This window comes from Rhinatrema bivittatum, chromosome 2, assembly GCF_901001135.1.
Source record: "Rhinatrema bivittatum chromosome 2, aRhiBiv1.1, whole genome shotgun sequence".
Taxonomy (NCBI): Eukaryota; Metazoa; Chordata; class Amphibia; order Gymnophiona; family Rhinatrematidae; genus Rhinatrema; species Rhinatrema bivittatum.
This window is the reverse complement of record NC_042616.1, coordinates 2,574,903-2,590,420: the sequence shown is the minus strand read 5'-3', so window position 1 is coordinate 2,590,420 and position 15,518 is coordinate 2,574,903. Positions and strand designations below refer to the sequence as shown.

The 15,518-nt window shown below is 46.5% G+C and overlaps 1 protein-coding gene across 1 annotated transcript in view; it reads left to right on the top strand.

Annotated features, from left to right (window-relative positions):
- Nucleotides 1–15,518, top strand: part of SMARCD3 (SWI/SNF related, matrix associated, actin dependent regulator of chromatin, subfamily d, member 3) — a gene marked incomplete in the record, with an annotated part of 148,545 nt that overhangs the window by 63,825 nt on the left and 69,202 nt on the right. Inside the window, 1 exon segment of the mRNA XM_029587250.1 lies at nucleotides 3,491–3,586. Coding sequence (XP_029443110.1) covers nucleotides 3,491–3,586 — 96 coding nt within the window.

Sequence of the window (15,518 nt, the reverse complement as noted above, 5' to 3'; positions counted from 1 at the left end):
GTGAATGTCACATCAGGATGTGCCAGAGCAGTAAAGTTCCTGGATGAAATAAATGACTGTGTCATGGAGGTGGTGGTACAGAACCAACAAGAGGGGAAACGGGTTTAGACCCAGTCCTTATTGGAACAAAGGGTTTGATGTGAGAGGTTACAGTGTTGGAGCCACTTGGCAATAGTGATCACAACATTATCAAATTGGTCTTAATCATTGGAAGGAGTGCAAAAAAGAAATCCACTATGAAAGCATTTAACTTTCAGAAAGGTGACTGTGATAAAATGAGGGAAATGGTTAGGAGAAAACTGAAAGGAGCAATTGGAAGCCCAATGTATTCCACGCATTAGAAAAGGTGAAAGTAAGGCTAAATGAGGTGAGAGAGGCTATAATATCTAAAAGAACATCTTTCAGGAAATGGAAAAGGGATCCGAATGAAGGAAACAGGAAACAGCATAAGCACTGGCAAGTCAGAAGCAAAGCACTGATAAGGAAGGCAAAGAGAGAATTTGAAAAGAAGTTTGCCATGGAAGTAAAAACTCATAATAAAAATGGTTTTAGGGTCGTTTGAGGTAGAAAGCCTGCGAGGGAGTTGGTTGGACCAATAGATGATCAAGGGGTAAAAGGAGCTCTTAGGGATGACAAAGGCTTAGCAGAGAGACTAAATGAATTATTTGCTTTGATGTTCACTGAGCAAGATGTAAGACATATACCCATGCCAGAAATGATATTCAAAGGTGAGGATTTGGAGGAACTGAAACAAATCTCACTGAACCTGGAAGATGTATTAGGGCAAATTGACAAAGTAAAGAGTAGCAAATCACCTGCACCAGATGGTATATATCCCAGAGTGCTGAAAGAACTGAGAAATGAAATTACGGACCTGCTATTGGAAATTTGTAAGCTTTCAGTAACATCAATTATATTACCTGAAGACTGGAGGGTTGCCAATGTAATGGCAACTTAAAAAAAATGGATCAAGGGATGATTGAAGAAACTACAGACCAGTGAGTCTGACGTCTGTGCCAAGCAAAATGGTAGAAACTATCATAAAGAACAGAATTGCTGAACATATAGATAATTATAGTTTAATGGGACAAAGCCAACATGGATTTAGCCAAGGGAAGTCTTGCCTCACAAATTTTCTAGATATTTTTGAAGGCGTAAATAAACGTGTGGATAAAGGTGAACCAGCTGATATCGTGTATCTGGATTTCCAGAAAGTATTTGGCAAAGTCCCTCATGAGAGACTTCTTAGGAAATTAGAAAGCCATGGGATAGGGGGCAGTGTCCTATTGTGGATAGGGAACTGGTTAAAAGACAGGAAACAGAGAGTAGGGCTAAATGGTGAATTTTCCCAGTAGAAAAAGGTGAATAGTGGAGTGCCCCAGGGATCTGTTCTGGGACCAGTGCTTTTTAATATATTTATTAACGAGCTGGAAAGGGGAGCAACAAGTGAGGTGATCAGATTTGCAGATGACACAAAATTATTCAAACTTGTTAAATCACAAGAGAATTGTGAGAAATTGCAAGAGGACATGGGAAACTGGACATACAAGTGGCAAATGAAGTTTAATGTGGACAAGTGCGGAGTGATGCACTTAGGGAAGAGAAACCCGAATTATAGCTTCACAATGCGAGGTTCCACCACTCAGGAAAAGGATCTAGGTGTCATCATTGAAAATAATGTTTAAATGTTCTACTTATTGTGCAGCAGCAGCCAAGAAAGCAAACAGAATGCTGGGGATTATGAGGAAAGGAATGGAGAATAAAACAGAGAATATTCTAATGACTCTGTATCACTCCATGGTGCATCCTCATCTTGTGTTCATATATCATACACAAACAGAATGCTAGGGATTATTAGGAAAGGAATGGAGAATAAAACAGAGAATATTCTAATGACTCTGTATCACTCCATGGTGCATCCTCATCTTGTGTTCATATATCATACACAAACAGAATGCTGGGGATTATTAGGAAAGGAATGGAGAATAAAACAGAGAATATTCTAATGACTCTGTATCACTCCATGGTGCATCCTCATCTTGTGTTCATATATCATACACAAACAGAATGCTAGGGATTATTAGGAAAGGAATGGAGAATAAAACAGAGAATATCATAATGTCTCTGTATCACTCCATGGTGCATCCTCATCTTGTGTTCATATATCATACACAAACAGAATGCTGGGGATTATTAGGAAAGGAATGGAGAATAAAACAGAGAATATCATAATGTCTCTGTATCACTCCATGGTGCATCCTCATCTTGTGTTCATATATCATACACAAACACAATGCTGGGGATTATTAGGAAAGGAATGGAGAATAAAACAGAGAATATCATAATGTCTCTGTATCACTCCATGGTGCATCCTCATCTTGTGTTCATATATCATACACAAACAGAATGCTGGGGATTATTAGGAAAGGAATGGAGAATAAAACAGAGAATATCATAATGCCTCTGTATCACTCCATGGTGCATCCTCACCTTGTGTTCATATATCATACACAAACACAATGCTGGGGATTATTAGGAAAGGAATGGAGAATAAAACAGAGAATATCATAATGTCTCTGTATCACTCCATGGTGTGACCTCATCTTGTGTTCATAAATCATACACACACACAATGCTGGGGATTATTAGGAAAGGAATGGAGAATAAAACAGAGAATATCATAATGTCTCTGTATCACTCCATGGTGCATCCTCATCTTGTGTTCATATATCATACACAAACAGAATGCTGGGGATTATGAGGAAAGGAATGGAGAATAAAACAGAGAATATCCTAATGACTCTGTATCACTCCATGGTGCATCCTCATCTTGTGTTCATATATCATACACAAACAGAATGCTGGGGATTATAAGGAAAGGAATGGAGAATAAAACAGAGAATATCCTAATGCCTCCGTATCGCTCTATGATGCGACCTCATCTTGAGTATTGTGTGCAGTTCTGGTGACCATGATCCCTGAGGCACTCCACTGTTTACCCGTTTCCACTGAGAAAATTGTCCATTTAATCCTACTCTCTGTTTCCTGTCTTTTAACCAGTTTGTAATCCACAAAAGGAAATCGCCTCCTATCCAATGACTTTTTAGTTTTCTTAGAAGCTTCTCATGAGGGACTTTGTCAAATGCCTTCTGAAAATCCAAATACACTACATCTACTGGTTCACCTTTATCCACATGTTTATTAACCCCTTCAAAAAAATGAAACAGATTTGTTAGGCAAGACCTCCCTTGGGTAAATCCATGTTGACTGTGTTCCATTAAACCATGTCTTTCTATATGCTCTACGATTTTGATCTTGAGAATAGTTTCCACTATTTTTCCCGGCACTGAAGTCAGGCTCACTGGTCTATAGTTTCCGCAGCTTGTACTTCTCTTGCTTTATGAGTGGATTAGAAGATAGATTGGGTATTGTTTTGAGAATTAATACAAGCTGGATGTATACAAATAGTTTGATCTTTTTTATGTTACAGCCTAGTAAACTGAAGAGGAAATTTTCGTCATTCTTTAAGAGTTTGGTTATTGAGCTGGACAAAGATCTGTATGGTCCAGACAACCACCTGGTTGAGGTAAGAGAATATTTCTGGCCTAGAATCAAGAGATGGAAAAGTATCAATAGGTAGAGAGGAAGGTGAGAAGAAAGCCAAGCATGAGAAGAAGAGATGGTGAGAAGAAAACCAGGCTAGGAAAAAGCTGGTAGGAAGGATGGTGAGAAAATGGAGATGGAGATGAGACTGGGTCTAGTCCTGGGAAGAGGAGATAGGATTGAAGGTAAGAGAATATTTCTGACCTAGAATCAAGAAATGGAAAAGTATCAATAGGTAGAGAGGAAGGTAAGAAGAAAGTCAAGCATGGTAGGAAGGATGGTGAGAAAATGGAGATGAGACTGGGTCTAGTCCTGGGAAGAGGAGATAGGGTTGAAGGTAAGACATGATCCAGACGTGGGAAGAGGAGGTAGAATTGAAAGTGAGCAGGGATGCAGACCTAGGGAAATGTGTAGGGATGACTGTGAGAAAGGATCCAGTGTTAGGATGAGGAGTGGGAATGAAGGAGTAGAGACAATGAGAAGTGATTTAAGAAAGGTCAAGGAGCGATCAAAGGTTTGGCAGCTAGTATTCAATGCCAAGATGTGCAGAGTCACAAATTTGGGGATGTAGCAACTGGAAGCAGCGATACGCGATGGGAGGGGGTGGGGGGAATGAGAGACTGATGTGCACGGACCAGGAGAGAGATCGCCCGGTGATAGTGTCTGAAGTCTGAAGCAGTGGGACCAGATGTTGGCTAAGGCCAGAGGGATGCTGGGCTGCATAAGCGGTGGTTCTCAACCCAGTCCTCAGGGTACACCTAGCCAGTCAGTTTTCCAGGATATCCACAATGAATATGCATGAGATACATTTGCATGCAGTGCCTCAGTTGTATGGAGATCTATCTCGTGCATATTATTTGTGAAAACCTGACTGGCTAGGCTTGTCCCGAGGACTAGATTGAGAAGCACTGGCATAGAGACATAACCAGCAGGAAAAAGGAGGCGACAATGTCCTTGTAAGGCCTCACCTGGAGTACTGAGATCAGTCCTGGAGCCCTCATCTCAAAAAGGATAAAAATGGTCCAGAGAACGACAACCAAAATGATGTAGGGTCTGCAGCCAAAACAAATAAGAGATGGGACTTGAGGACCTAAACCTGTATACCCTAGAGAAGAGAAGAGACAGGAGAGATACGATGCAGACTTTTAAATATCTGAAGGGTATTAATGATGCATGAGAATTGCACTTTTTCCAATGGAAACCAAACTGTAGAACTAGTTAGTCATAGTAACATAGTAATGACGGCAGAAAAAGACCAAAATGGTCCATCTAGTCTGCCCAGCAAGTTTCCCAAGGTAGTAACTGCCACTCCGTGCAGGTTACCCCCATGTTTCTCTTAAGGATAGTAACTGCTACTCCGTGCAGGTTACCCCCATGTTTCTCTTAAGGATAGTAACTGCTACTCTGTGCAGGTTATCCCCATGTTTCTGTTAAGGGTAGTAACTGCTACTCCGTGCAGGTTACCCCCATGTTTCTCTTAAGGGTAGTAACTGCCACTCCGTGCAGATTACCCCCACGTTTCTCTTAAGGGCAGTAACTGCCTCTCCGTGCAGGTTACCCCCATGTTTCTGTTAAGGGTAGTAACTGCCGCTCTGTGCAGGTTACCCCCACGTTTCTCTTAAGGGCAGTAACTGCCTCTCTGTGCAGGTTACCCCCATGTTTCTCTTAAGGATAGTAACTGCCACTCCGTGCAGGTTACCCCCACGTTTCTCTTAAGGGCAGTAACTGCCTCTCTGTGCAGGTTACCCCCATGTTTCTGTTAAGGGTAGTAATTGCCGCTCCGTGCAGGTTACCCCCATGTTTCTGTTAAGGGTAGTAACTGCCGCTCTGTGCAGGTTACCTCCATGACTTCTGTTAAGGATAGTAACTGCAGCTCCATGCAGGTTACCCCCACGTTTCTCTTAAGGGCAGTAACTGCCTCTCCGTGCAGGTTACCCCCATGTTTCTGTTAAGGGTAGTAATTGCCGCTCCGTGCAGGTTACCCCCATGTTTCTGTTAAGGGTAGTAACTGCCGCTCCGTGCAGGTTACCCCCATGTTTCTGTTAAGGGTAGTAACTGCCGCTCCGTGCAGGTTACCCCCATGTTTCTGTTAAGGGCAGTAACTGCCGCTCCGTGCAGGTTACCCCCATGTTTCTGTTAAGGGCAGTAACTGCTGCTCCGTGCAGGTTATCCCCATGTTTCTGTTAAGGGTAGTAACTGCCGCTCCCTGCAGGTTACCCCCATGTTTCTGTTAAGGGTAGTAACTGCCGCTCCGTGCAGGTTACCCTCATGTTTCTGTTAAGGGTAGTAACTGCCGCTCCCTGCAGGTTACCCCCATGTTTCTGTTAAGGGTAGTAACTGCCGCTCCGTGCAGGTTACCCCCATGTTTCTGTTAAGGGCAGTAACTGCCGCTCCGTGCAGGTTACCCTCATGTTTCTGTTAAGGGTAGTAACTGCCGCTCCCTGCAGGTTACCCCCATGTTTCTGTTAAGGGCAGTAACTGCCGCTCCGTGCAGGTTACCCCCATGTTTCTCTTAAGGGCAGTAACTGCCGCTCCATGCAGGTTATCCCCATGTTTCTATTAAGGGTAGTAACTGCCGCTCCATGCAGGTTATCCCCATGTTTCTATTAAGGGTAGTAACTGCTGCTCCATGCAGGTTACCCCCATGCCTTCTGTTAAGGGCAGTAACTGCTGCTCCATGCAGGTTACCCCCATGTTTCTGTTAAGGGTAGTAACTGCTGCTCCGTGCAGGTTACCCCCATGTTTCTGTTAAGGGCAGTAACTGCCGCTCCATGCAGATTACCCCCATGTTTCTGTTAAGGGTAGTAACTGCTGCTCCGTGCAGGTTACCCCCATGCCTTCTGTTAAGGATAGTAACTGCCGCTCCATGCAGGTTACCCCCATGTTTCTGTTAAGGGTAGTAACTGCCGCTCCATGCAGGTTACCCCCATGTTTCTGTTAAGGGTAGTAACTGCTGCTCCGTGCAGGTTACCTCCATGCCTTCTGTTAAGGATAGTAACTGCCGCTTCGTGCAGGTTACCCCCATGTTTCTGTTAAGGGTAGTAACTGCCGCTCCATGCAGGTTACCCCCATGTTTCTCACAAGGGTAGTAACTGCCGCTCCATGCAGGTTACCCCCATGTTTCTGTTAAGGGTAGTAACTGCTGCTCCGTGCAGGTTACCTCCATGCCTTCTGTTAAGGATAGTAACTGCCGCTCCATGCAGGTTACCCCCATGTTTCTGTTAAGGGCAGTAACTGCCGCTCCATGCAGGTTACCCCCATGTTTCTGTTAAGGGTAGTAACTGCTGCTCCGTGCAGGTTACCCCCATGCCTTCTGTTAAGGATAGTAACTGCCGCTCCGTGCAGGTTACCCCCATGTTTCTGTTAAGGGTAGTAACTGCCGCTCCATGCAGGTTACCCCCATGTTTCTGTTAAGGGCAGTAACTGCCTGCTCCATGCAGGTTACCCCCATGCTTTCTGTTAAGGGTAGTAACTGCCGCTCCGTGCAGGTTACCCCCATGTTTCTGTTAAGGGTAGTAACTGCCGCTCCATGCAGGTTACCCCCATGTTTCTGTTAAGGGCAGTAACTGCCGCTCCATGCAGGTTACCCCCATGTTTCTCTTAAGGGCAGTAACTGCCGCTCCGTGCAGGTTACCCCCATGTTTCTCTTAAGGGCAGTAACTGCCGCTCCGTGCAGGTTACCCCCATGTTTCTGTTAAGGGCAGTAACTGCCGCTCCGTGCAGGTTACCCCCATGTTTCTGTTAAGGGCAGTAACTGCCGCTCCGTGCAGGTTACCCCCATGTTTCTCTTAAGGGCAGTAACTGCCGCTCCGTGCAGGTTACCCCCATGTTTCTCTTAAGGGCAGTAACTGCCGCTCCGTGCAGGTTACCCCCATGTTTCTCTTAAGGGCAGTAACTGCCCCTCCGTACCGGTTAAGCTTTTTTATTTATTCCCATCCTCTAGCATTTTAGGGATCCACAGTGTTTATCCCATGCCCCTTTGAAGTCCTTCACAGTTTAGTCTTCACCACTTCCTCCGGAAGGGCGTTCCAGGGAGCCATGGTCTTTTACATCCCAGCCTACGGGGGGGGGGGGGGGCGTCCATTAGACCCGAAACACATTCGCTCTGGGCGACATTGGATCACTCTAGTACACAATTCATCGGGTTCCCCCTTGGATTCTGACCTGGGGGATGACTCTGATGAATCTGTCGAGGCTTCCATAGAGGTGGAGGATGTTCCGGTGGATCTTGTAGTTCCGGTGGCCTGAGATGCAGATCCAGGAGACTCTGTGGAGGTCCCAGTGCCCCAGGGGGATGACCCGAAGGTTTAACATCTTTTTAGGAAAGACGAGCTCTACGCCTTGCTCCCTCTGCCTTCTCAGGTTCTTGGGATTAAGATCCCACAGGGGGACGGGGCGGATCCGGTCCTTGATGGGATGCAGGGTCCCCCCACAGCCTTCCCATATCACAAGTTGGTGCAGAAAATGGTTGAAGCAGAATGGGGGTCTCCTGATTTCGGTTTAAAGGTGGGAAGGGCCATTGTGAGCCTTTATCTGTTACCTGAACAGGCATTGGAGCTTTTTGCTCTGCCTAAGGTCGATTTGGCGGGTATGAAGAGAAAGCCCATCCCGGCGGTAGGTCCACAGCGTTGAAGGATGTTCAGGATTGTAAGTTAGAAAGATTTTTGAGGTCTCTGCCCTGGGGTTTTAGTTCAAACAATTTTTATTATTTGAGTGAACAAACAAACATGGTTTAGGATGCAGTGTTTCTGATGCATCCTTAAATAGAGCACATTGAATAATAACCATACAAATGTGTACAGTGGTCCCCAGCCCCTCCCACTCCCCCCCTTCCCCCACCCACCAGCAGGGAATGAGGTACCACACTGTGCAAGCAGAGAACAAAACAGCCAATATCAAAGGACCGTAAAAGGTTAATCATTCAAAATCATACTCCTGGATCTGTGCGGGTGCTCTTGAATATAAGAGTCCCATATCAGCAAAAACCATCGTCTGTGACGTGGAGAGCAGCGGGAAGCCAGGACGTCCATCTGCATATAGAAACATAGAAACATAGAAATGACGGCAGAAGAAGACCAAACGGCCCATCCAGTCTGCCCAGCAAGCTTCACACATTTTTTCTCTCATACTTATCTGTTTCTTCTCCCCTGCCAATAAGCAAGCTTCTCCCCTGCCAATAAGCAAGCTACACCCATGCTTATTTGTTTTACCCAGACTATGTTATTCAGCCCTTATTGGTTGTTTTTCTTCTCCCCTGCCGTTGAAGCAGGGAGCTATGCTGGATATGCGTGAAGTAACAGTTTTTCTTCTCCCCTGCCGTTGAAGCAGGGAGCTGTGCTGGATATGCGTGAAGTAACAGTTTTTCTTCTCCCTTCCCGTTGAAGCAGAGAGCTGTGCTGGATATGCGTGAAGTATCAGTTTTTCTTCTCCCCTGCCGTTGAAGCAGAGAGCTATGCTGGATATGCGTGAAGTAACAGTTTTTCTTCTCCCTTGCCGTTGAAGCAGAGAGCTGTGCTGGATATGCGTGAAGTATCAGTTTTTCTTCTCCCCTGCCGTTGAAGCAGAGAGCTGTGCTGGATATGCGTGAAGTATCAGTTTTTCTTCTCCCCTGCCGTTGAAGCAGAGAGCTGTGCTGGATATGCGTGAAGTATCAGTTTTTCTTCTCCCCTGCCGTTGAAGCAGAGAGCTATGCTGGATATGCGTGAAGTATCAGTTTTTCTTCTCCCCTGCCGTTGAAGCAGAGAGCTGTGCTGGATATGCGTGAAGTATCAGTTTTTCTTCTCCCCTGCCGTTGAAGCAGAGAGCTATGCTAGATATGCGTGAAGTATCAGTTTTTCTTCTCCCCTGCCGTTGAAGCAGAGAGCTATGCTGGATATGCGTGAAGTATCAGTTTTTCTTCTCCCCTGCCGTTGAAGCAGAGAGCTATGCTGGATATGCGTGAAGTATCAGTTTTTCTTCTCCCCTGCCGTTGAAGCAGAGAGCTATGCTGTATATGCATTGAAAGTGAAGTATCAGGCTTATTTGGTTTGGAGTAGTAACCGCCGTAACAAGCCAGCTACTCCCCGCTTTGTGAGTGCGAATCCTTTTTTCTTCTCCCCTGCTGTTGAAGCAGAGAGCTATGCTGGATATGCATTGAAAGTGAAGTATCATCATGTGGTGAAGCATCATGTGGTGAAGGTAGTTACGCCATAAGCCAAAAGGAAGGGACCGCTGAACTTTTCCAGCCAAGGTGGATCACTTTTTTCCCCCCATCAGACCTACTTTCTGGAGAAATAAATGAATCCCAACTCTCCGAACCTGTAAAGGAGGAATGCAACCAAAGAGCCACAGGATCGGAGATAAGGGAATTGGAACTCCATAGCTGACAATATGGCTCCAAAAATGTTTTATAAGGGGGACATGCCCAGAAAGAATGGGACATCGTACCAATAGTTCCGTGACACTTCCCACAAGTAGCGGAAGCTGAGAATTTTGAGCCGAATGCTATTTGGGCAGACACATAAGCTCGCCGAAGAAATTTGTACTGCATTTCCCTATAATACGTGTTCGGGGAGGCCATAGACACTTGTTTAAAACAGGACTGAAGAGTAGAGGCGGTGACCGTAAACACACCATCATTATTCCATCTTTCCGCTAGAGTAGAGCAGGTATCAATAGGTGTAAGCTTTGTGAGACCTTTGTAGTAAGAGGACAGAGGAAAATGTTGCATCTTTTCAAACATAAACAGGGCGTCCAGAGAATGGAAGACGGTGATAAAGACTAATGTAATGTTGTATTTGTAAATAAAGAAATACCTGATTGTTAGTATCATCAGCTAAGCAATATGGGAAATGCCAAATAAAAGAAGATGGTGGAGGATGGGAACACGCCAGGTCAAGCCACATGGGAGCATGGTCCGAAATGATAATATCATCAATGCCTGTATCACTTACTTTAGAAAAAATATGATTACTGATTAAAAAATAATCCAGTCTAGAAAAGATCGCATGGGCGCGGGACAGATGGGTGAAATCTTTATCTGTAGGGTGCAGGAGACGCCAGGCATCGACCAAATGTAAGGAGTGCTCTAAAAATGAGAGACCTTTACCAGCACGAGTATCTTTCGGTGCGCATAAGATTTGTCCAATTGAGGATCACGAATGGCGTTAAAATCTCCTCCAACAATGATGGCATCTCCCGTATAAGGAAGGAATATTTGGTAGATCTCCCAAAAGAAACCTGGATTGTAATTGTTGGGCATAGAGATTGCAAAATACAAGAGTGGTTTTGTTAAGGTCGGTGACTAAAATGATATATCGCCCCTGTGGGTTTTGATTTCCATTTGAACCTTAAGGGCCAGCTGCTTGTTAATTAAAATGGCCACTCCAGCGGATTTGGAAGAAGCAGATGCAAAGTGAACCACTCCCACCCAATTCCTGTGCAATTTCCCATCTTCCAAATCATTAAGATGTGTCTCTTGCAAAAACACTAAATCTGCGGACTTCCTCTTTAAAACTGTGAGGATTTTAGACCGTTTAACAGGAGAATTGATACCGCATACATTCCAGGAGAGTAAACGAGTTCCCCGATTAGATAATCTGGTTTAGCAAGAAAAACAGTACAGAGGAGTGAGGCAACTTCTTCTCAATGGGGGTCCTCCCAGCATAGGCCCCCATCCCAATCAGTGATTCCAACATGAGGTCTAATTTGGCTATAGAAAGCATAAAGCAGAGAAAGACACAGCATGGAAACAGCAATTCCGTTAGAATTCCCTGTGTACCCATCCCCAGAGCGCCCCAAGCATCCCAAAAAGAATAGGAGAGATAACTACCATGCAAACAGTTCCCCCGCAACCCCCGGCCGAGCCCCATCCACAGCCACAATCCAAACTGAGAAAGAAGAAAAATGCACATCCCAGCTTAGGCTGTAAAACATCAAGTAAGATATAAAAAACAAGCAAGTGTTGTTGGGTTGGAGTGGACCCTTGGGCCGAGGTGCGGTTGATGCAACCCGTAGGTAAGGACCTACGGGTCCCCACCGTCGGCAGGAGTGGGCTGATTGGCAGAGGCCCCTGGAGCTTCACCTATACCAGCCCTCGTTCCCCGCGGGTTGAGCCTTTGGGTGCCGGGGCCGGCAGGACATAGGTGGGGCTCGAGGTTGGTTAGCAAGAGTGATTGGTTCAGCCCAGAGACAGCAGACGATGGGTGGCGTAGCCCTATTCTGGACTGGGTAAGATACTGAAACTCAGGCGCCAATAGAACTGAGATTGGCTGAGGGCGCTCGAGCAAAGGTAGGCCGGAGCCTAATAAGTCCACTTCCAGGGAGTAAGCTAGGAGAGGCATCAATGACAGGCTTGGATCAGGGCCAGCGGCAAAGTGGACGTCGTGGCAAACAGTGCTGAGATCTGATCACGGAGAAGTCAATAGCGAGTCAATCAAAGCAATGATCAAAATCTGGAGATAGGCTGTAGCGTAGTCAGACGTAGCAAAGGTCTGGGTTTGGAGATAGGCAGAAGCATGGTCAGGCGTAGGGGAGGTCTGGGTTTGGAGATAGGCAGAAGCATGGTCAGGCTTAGCAGAGGTCCGGGTCTGGAGATAGGCAGAAGCGTGGTCAGGCTTAGCAGAGGTCGGGGTCTGGAGATAGGCAGAAGCGTGGTCAGGCTTAGCAGAGGTCCGGGTCTGGAGATAGGCAGAAGCGTGGTCAGGCTTAGCAGAGGTCGGGGTCTGGAGATAGGCAGAAGCGTGGTCAGGCGTAGCGGAGGTCCGGGTCTGGAGATAGGCAGAAGCATGGTCAGGCGTAGCGGAGGTCTGGGTCTGGAGATAGGCAGAAGCATGGTCAGGCGTAGCGGAGGTCCGGGTCTGGAGATAGGCAGAAGCATGGTCAGGCGTAGCGGAGGTCCGGGTCTGGAGATAGGCAGAAGCGTGGTCAGGCTTAGCAGAGGTCGGGGTCTGGAGATAGGCAGAAGCGTGGTCAGGCTTAGCAGAGGTCCGGGTCTGGAGATAGGCAGAAGCGTGGTCAGGCTTAGCAGAGGTCGGGGTCTGGAGATAGGCAGAAGCGTGGTCAGGTGTAGCGGAGGTCCGGGTCTGGAGATAGGCAGAAGCGTGGTCAGGCGTAGCGGAGTCCGGGTCTGGAGATAGGCAGAAGCGTGGTCCGGCGTAGCGGAGGTCCGGGTCTGGAGATAGGCAGAAGCGTGCTCAGGCGTAGCGGAGGTCCGGGTCTGGAGATAGGCAGAAGCGTGGTCAGGCGTAGCGGAGGTCCGGGTCTGGAGATAGGCAGAAGCGTGGTCAGGCGTAGCGGAGGTCCGGGTCTGGAGATAGGCAGAAGCATGGTCAGGCGTAGCGGAGGTCCGAGTCTGGAGATAGGCAGAAGCGTGGTTAGGCGTAGCGGAGGTCTGGGTCTGGAGATAGACAGAAGCATGGTCAGGCGTAGCGGAGGTCCGGTTCTGGAGATAGGCAGAAGCGTGGTCAGGTGTAGCGGAGGTCTGAATCTGGAGATAGGCTGAAATGTGGTCAGGCGTAATGGAGGTCTGGAGATAGGCAGAAGCGTGGTCAGGCGTAGCGGAGGTCTGGGTCTGGAGATAAGAACATAAGAAAATGCCATACTGGGTCAGACCAAGGGTCCATCAAGCCCAGCATCCTGTTTCCAACAGTGGCCAATCCAGGCCATAAGAACCTGGCAAGTACCCAAAAACTAAGTCTATTCCATGTTACCATTGCTAATGGCAGTGGCTATTCTCTAAGTGAACTTAGTAGCAGGTAATGGACTTCTCCTCCAAGAACTTATCCAATCCTTTTTTAAACACAGCTATACTAACTGCACTAACCACATCCTCTGGCAACAAATTCCAGAGTTTAATTGTGTGTTGAGTAAAAAAGAACTTTCTCCGATTAGTTTTAAATGTGCCCCATGCTAACTTCACGGAGTGCCCCCTAGTCTTTCTACTATCCGAAAGAGTAAATAACCGATTCACATCTACCCGTTCTAGACCTCTCATGATTTTAAACACCTCTATCATATCCCCCCTCAGTCATCTCTTCTCCAAGCTGAAAAGTCCTAACCTCTTTAGTCTTTCCTCATAGGGGAGTTGTTCCATCCCCTTTATCATTTTGGTAGCCCTTCTCTGTACCTTCTCCATCGCAATTATATCTTTTTTGAAATGCGGCAACCAGAATTGTACACAGTATTCAAGGTGCGGTCTCACCATGGAGCGATACAGAGGCATTATGACATTTTCCGTTTTATTCACCATTCCCTTTCTAATAATTCCCAACATTCTGTTTGCTTTTTTGACTGCCGCAGCACACTGAACCGACGATTTCAATGTGTTATCCACTATGACACCTAGATCTCTTTCTTGGGTTGTAGCACCTAATATGGAACCCAACATTGTGTAATTATAGCATGGGTTATTTTTCCCTATATGCATCACCTTGCACTTATCCACATTAAATTTCATCTGCCATTTGGATGCCCAATTTTCCAGTCTCACAAGGTCTTCCTGCAATTTATCACAATCTGCTTGTGATTTAACTACTTGAACAATTTTGTGTCATCTGCAAATTTGATTATCTCACTCATCGTATTTCTTTCCAGATCATTTATAAATATATTGAACAGTAAGGGTCCCAATACAGATCCCTGAGGCACTCCACTGTCCACTCCCTTCCACTGAGAAAATTGTCCATTTAATCCTACTCTCTGTTTCCTGTCTTTTAGCCAGTTTGCAATCCACGAAAGGACATCGCCACCTATCCCATGACTTTTTACTTTTCCTAGCAGCCTCTCATGAGGAACTTTGTCAAACGCCTTCTGAAAATCCAAGTATACTATATCTACCGGTTCACCTTTATCCACATGTTTATTAACTCCTTCAAAAAAGTGAAGCAGATTTGTGAGGCAAGACTTGCCCTGGGTAAAGCCATGCTGACTTTGTTCCATTAAACCATGTCTTTCTATATGTTCTGTGATTTTGATGTTTAGAACACTTTCCACTATTTTTCCTGGCACTGAAGTCAGGCTAACCGGTCTGTAGTTTCCCGGATCACCCCTGGAGCCCTTTTTAACTATTGGGGTTACATTTGCAGAAGCATGGTCAAGCGTAGCGGAGGTCCGGGTCTGGAGATAGGCAGAAGCATGGTCAGGCATTGCGGAGGTCTGGGTCTGGAGATAGGCAGAAATGTGGTCAGGCGTAGGGAGGTCTGGGTCTGGAGATAGGCAGAAATGTGGTCAGGCGTAGGGGAGGTCCGGGTCTGGAGATAGGCAGAAGCATGGTCAAGCGTAGCGGAGGTCTGGGCCTGAAGATAGGCTGCAGCGTGGTCAGGCTTGGCGGAGGTCTGGGTCTGGAGATAGGCAGAAGCGTGGTCAGGCATAGCGGAGGTCTGGGTCTGGAGATTGCTTTGCTTGACCACGCTGCAGCCTAAGTCGATATCCGTGCAGTCAGTCCAAATCATAGACAGGACAGGAACGAGGAGAACAAGAACCAGGAACGAGGGTCAGGAACAAATGGTAGAGACGATTCTCTATCAGCAACAAGTACTCGAGTAGAGGAATTCCAGATATGGTATATAAAGCTGCAGAGGGAGATGAGAGAGGTTCCGGATTTAGAAGTGGAGATGGGAGAATATCCCAGACCTGGCATGTGAAGGTGCAGAGGGAGATGAGAGAGGTTCAGGATTTAGAAGTGGAGATGGGAGAAGTTCCAGACCTGGCATGTGAAGGTGCAGAGGGAGATGAGAGAGGATCAGGATTTAGAAGTGGAGATGGGAGAAGTTCCAGACCTGGCATGTGAAGGTGCAGAGGGAGATGAGAGACATTTACTACTTGAGGTGGAGATGAGAGAGGTTCGGGATTTAGAAGTGGAGATGGGAGGAGTTCCAGACCTGGCATGTGGAGGTGCAGAGGGAGGTGAGTAACGTTCAGGACTTGAGGTGGAGATA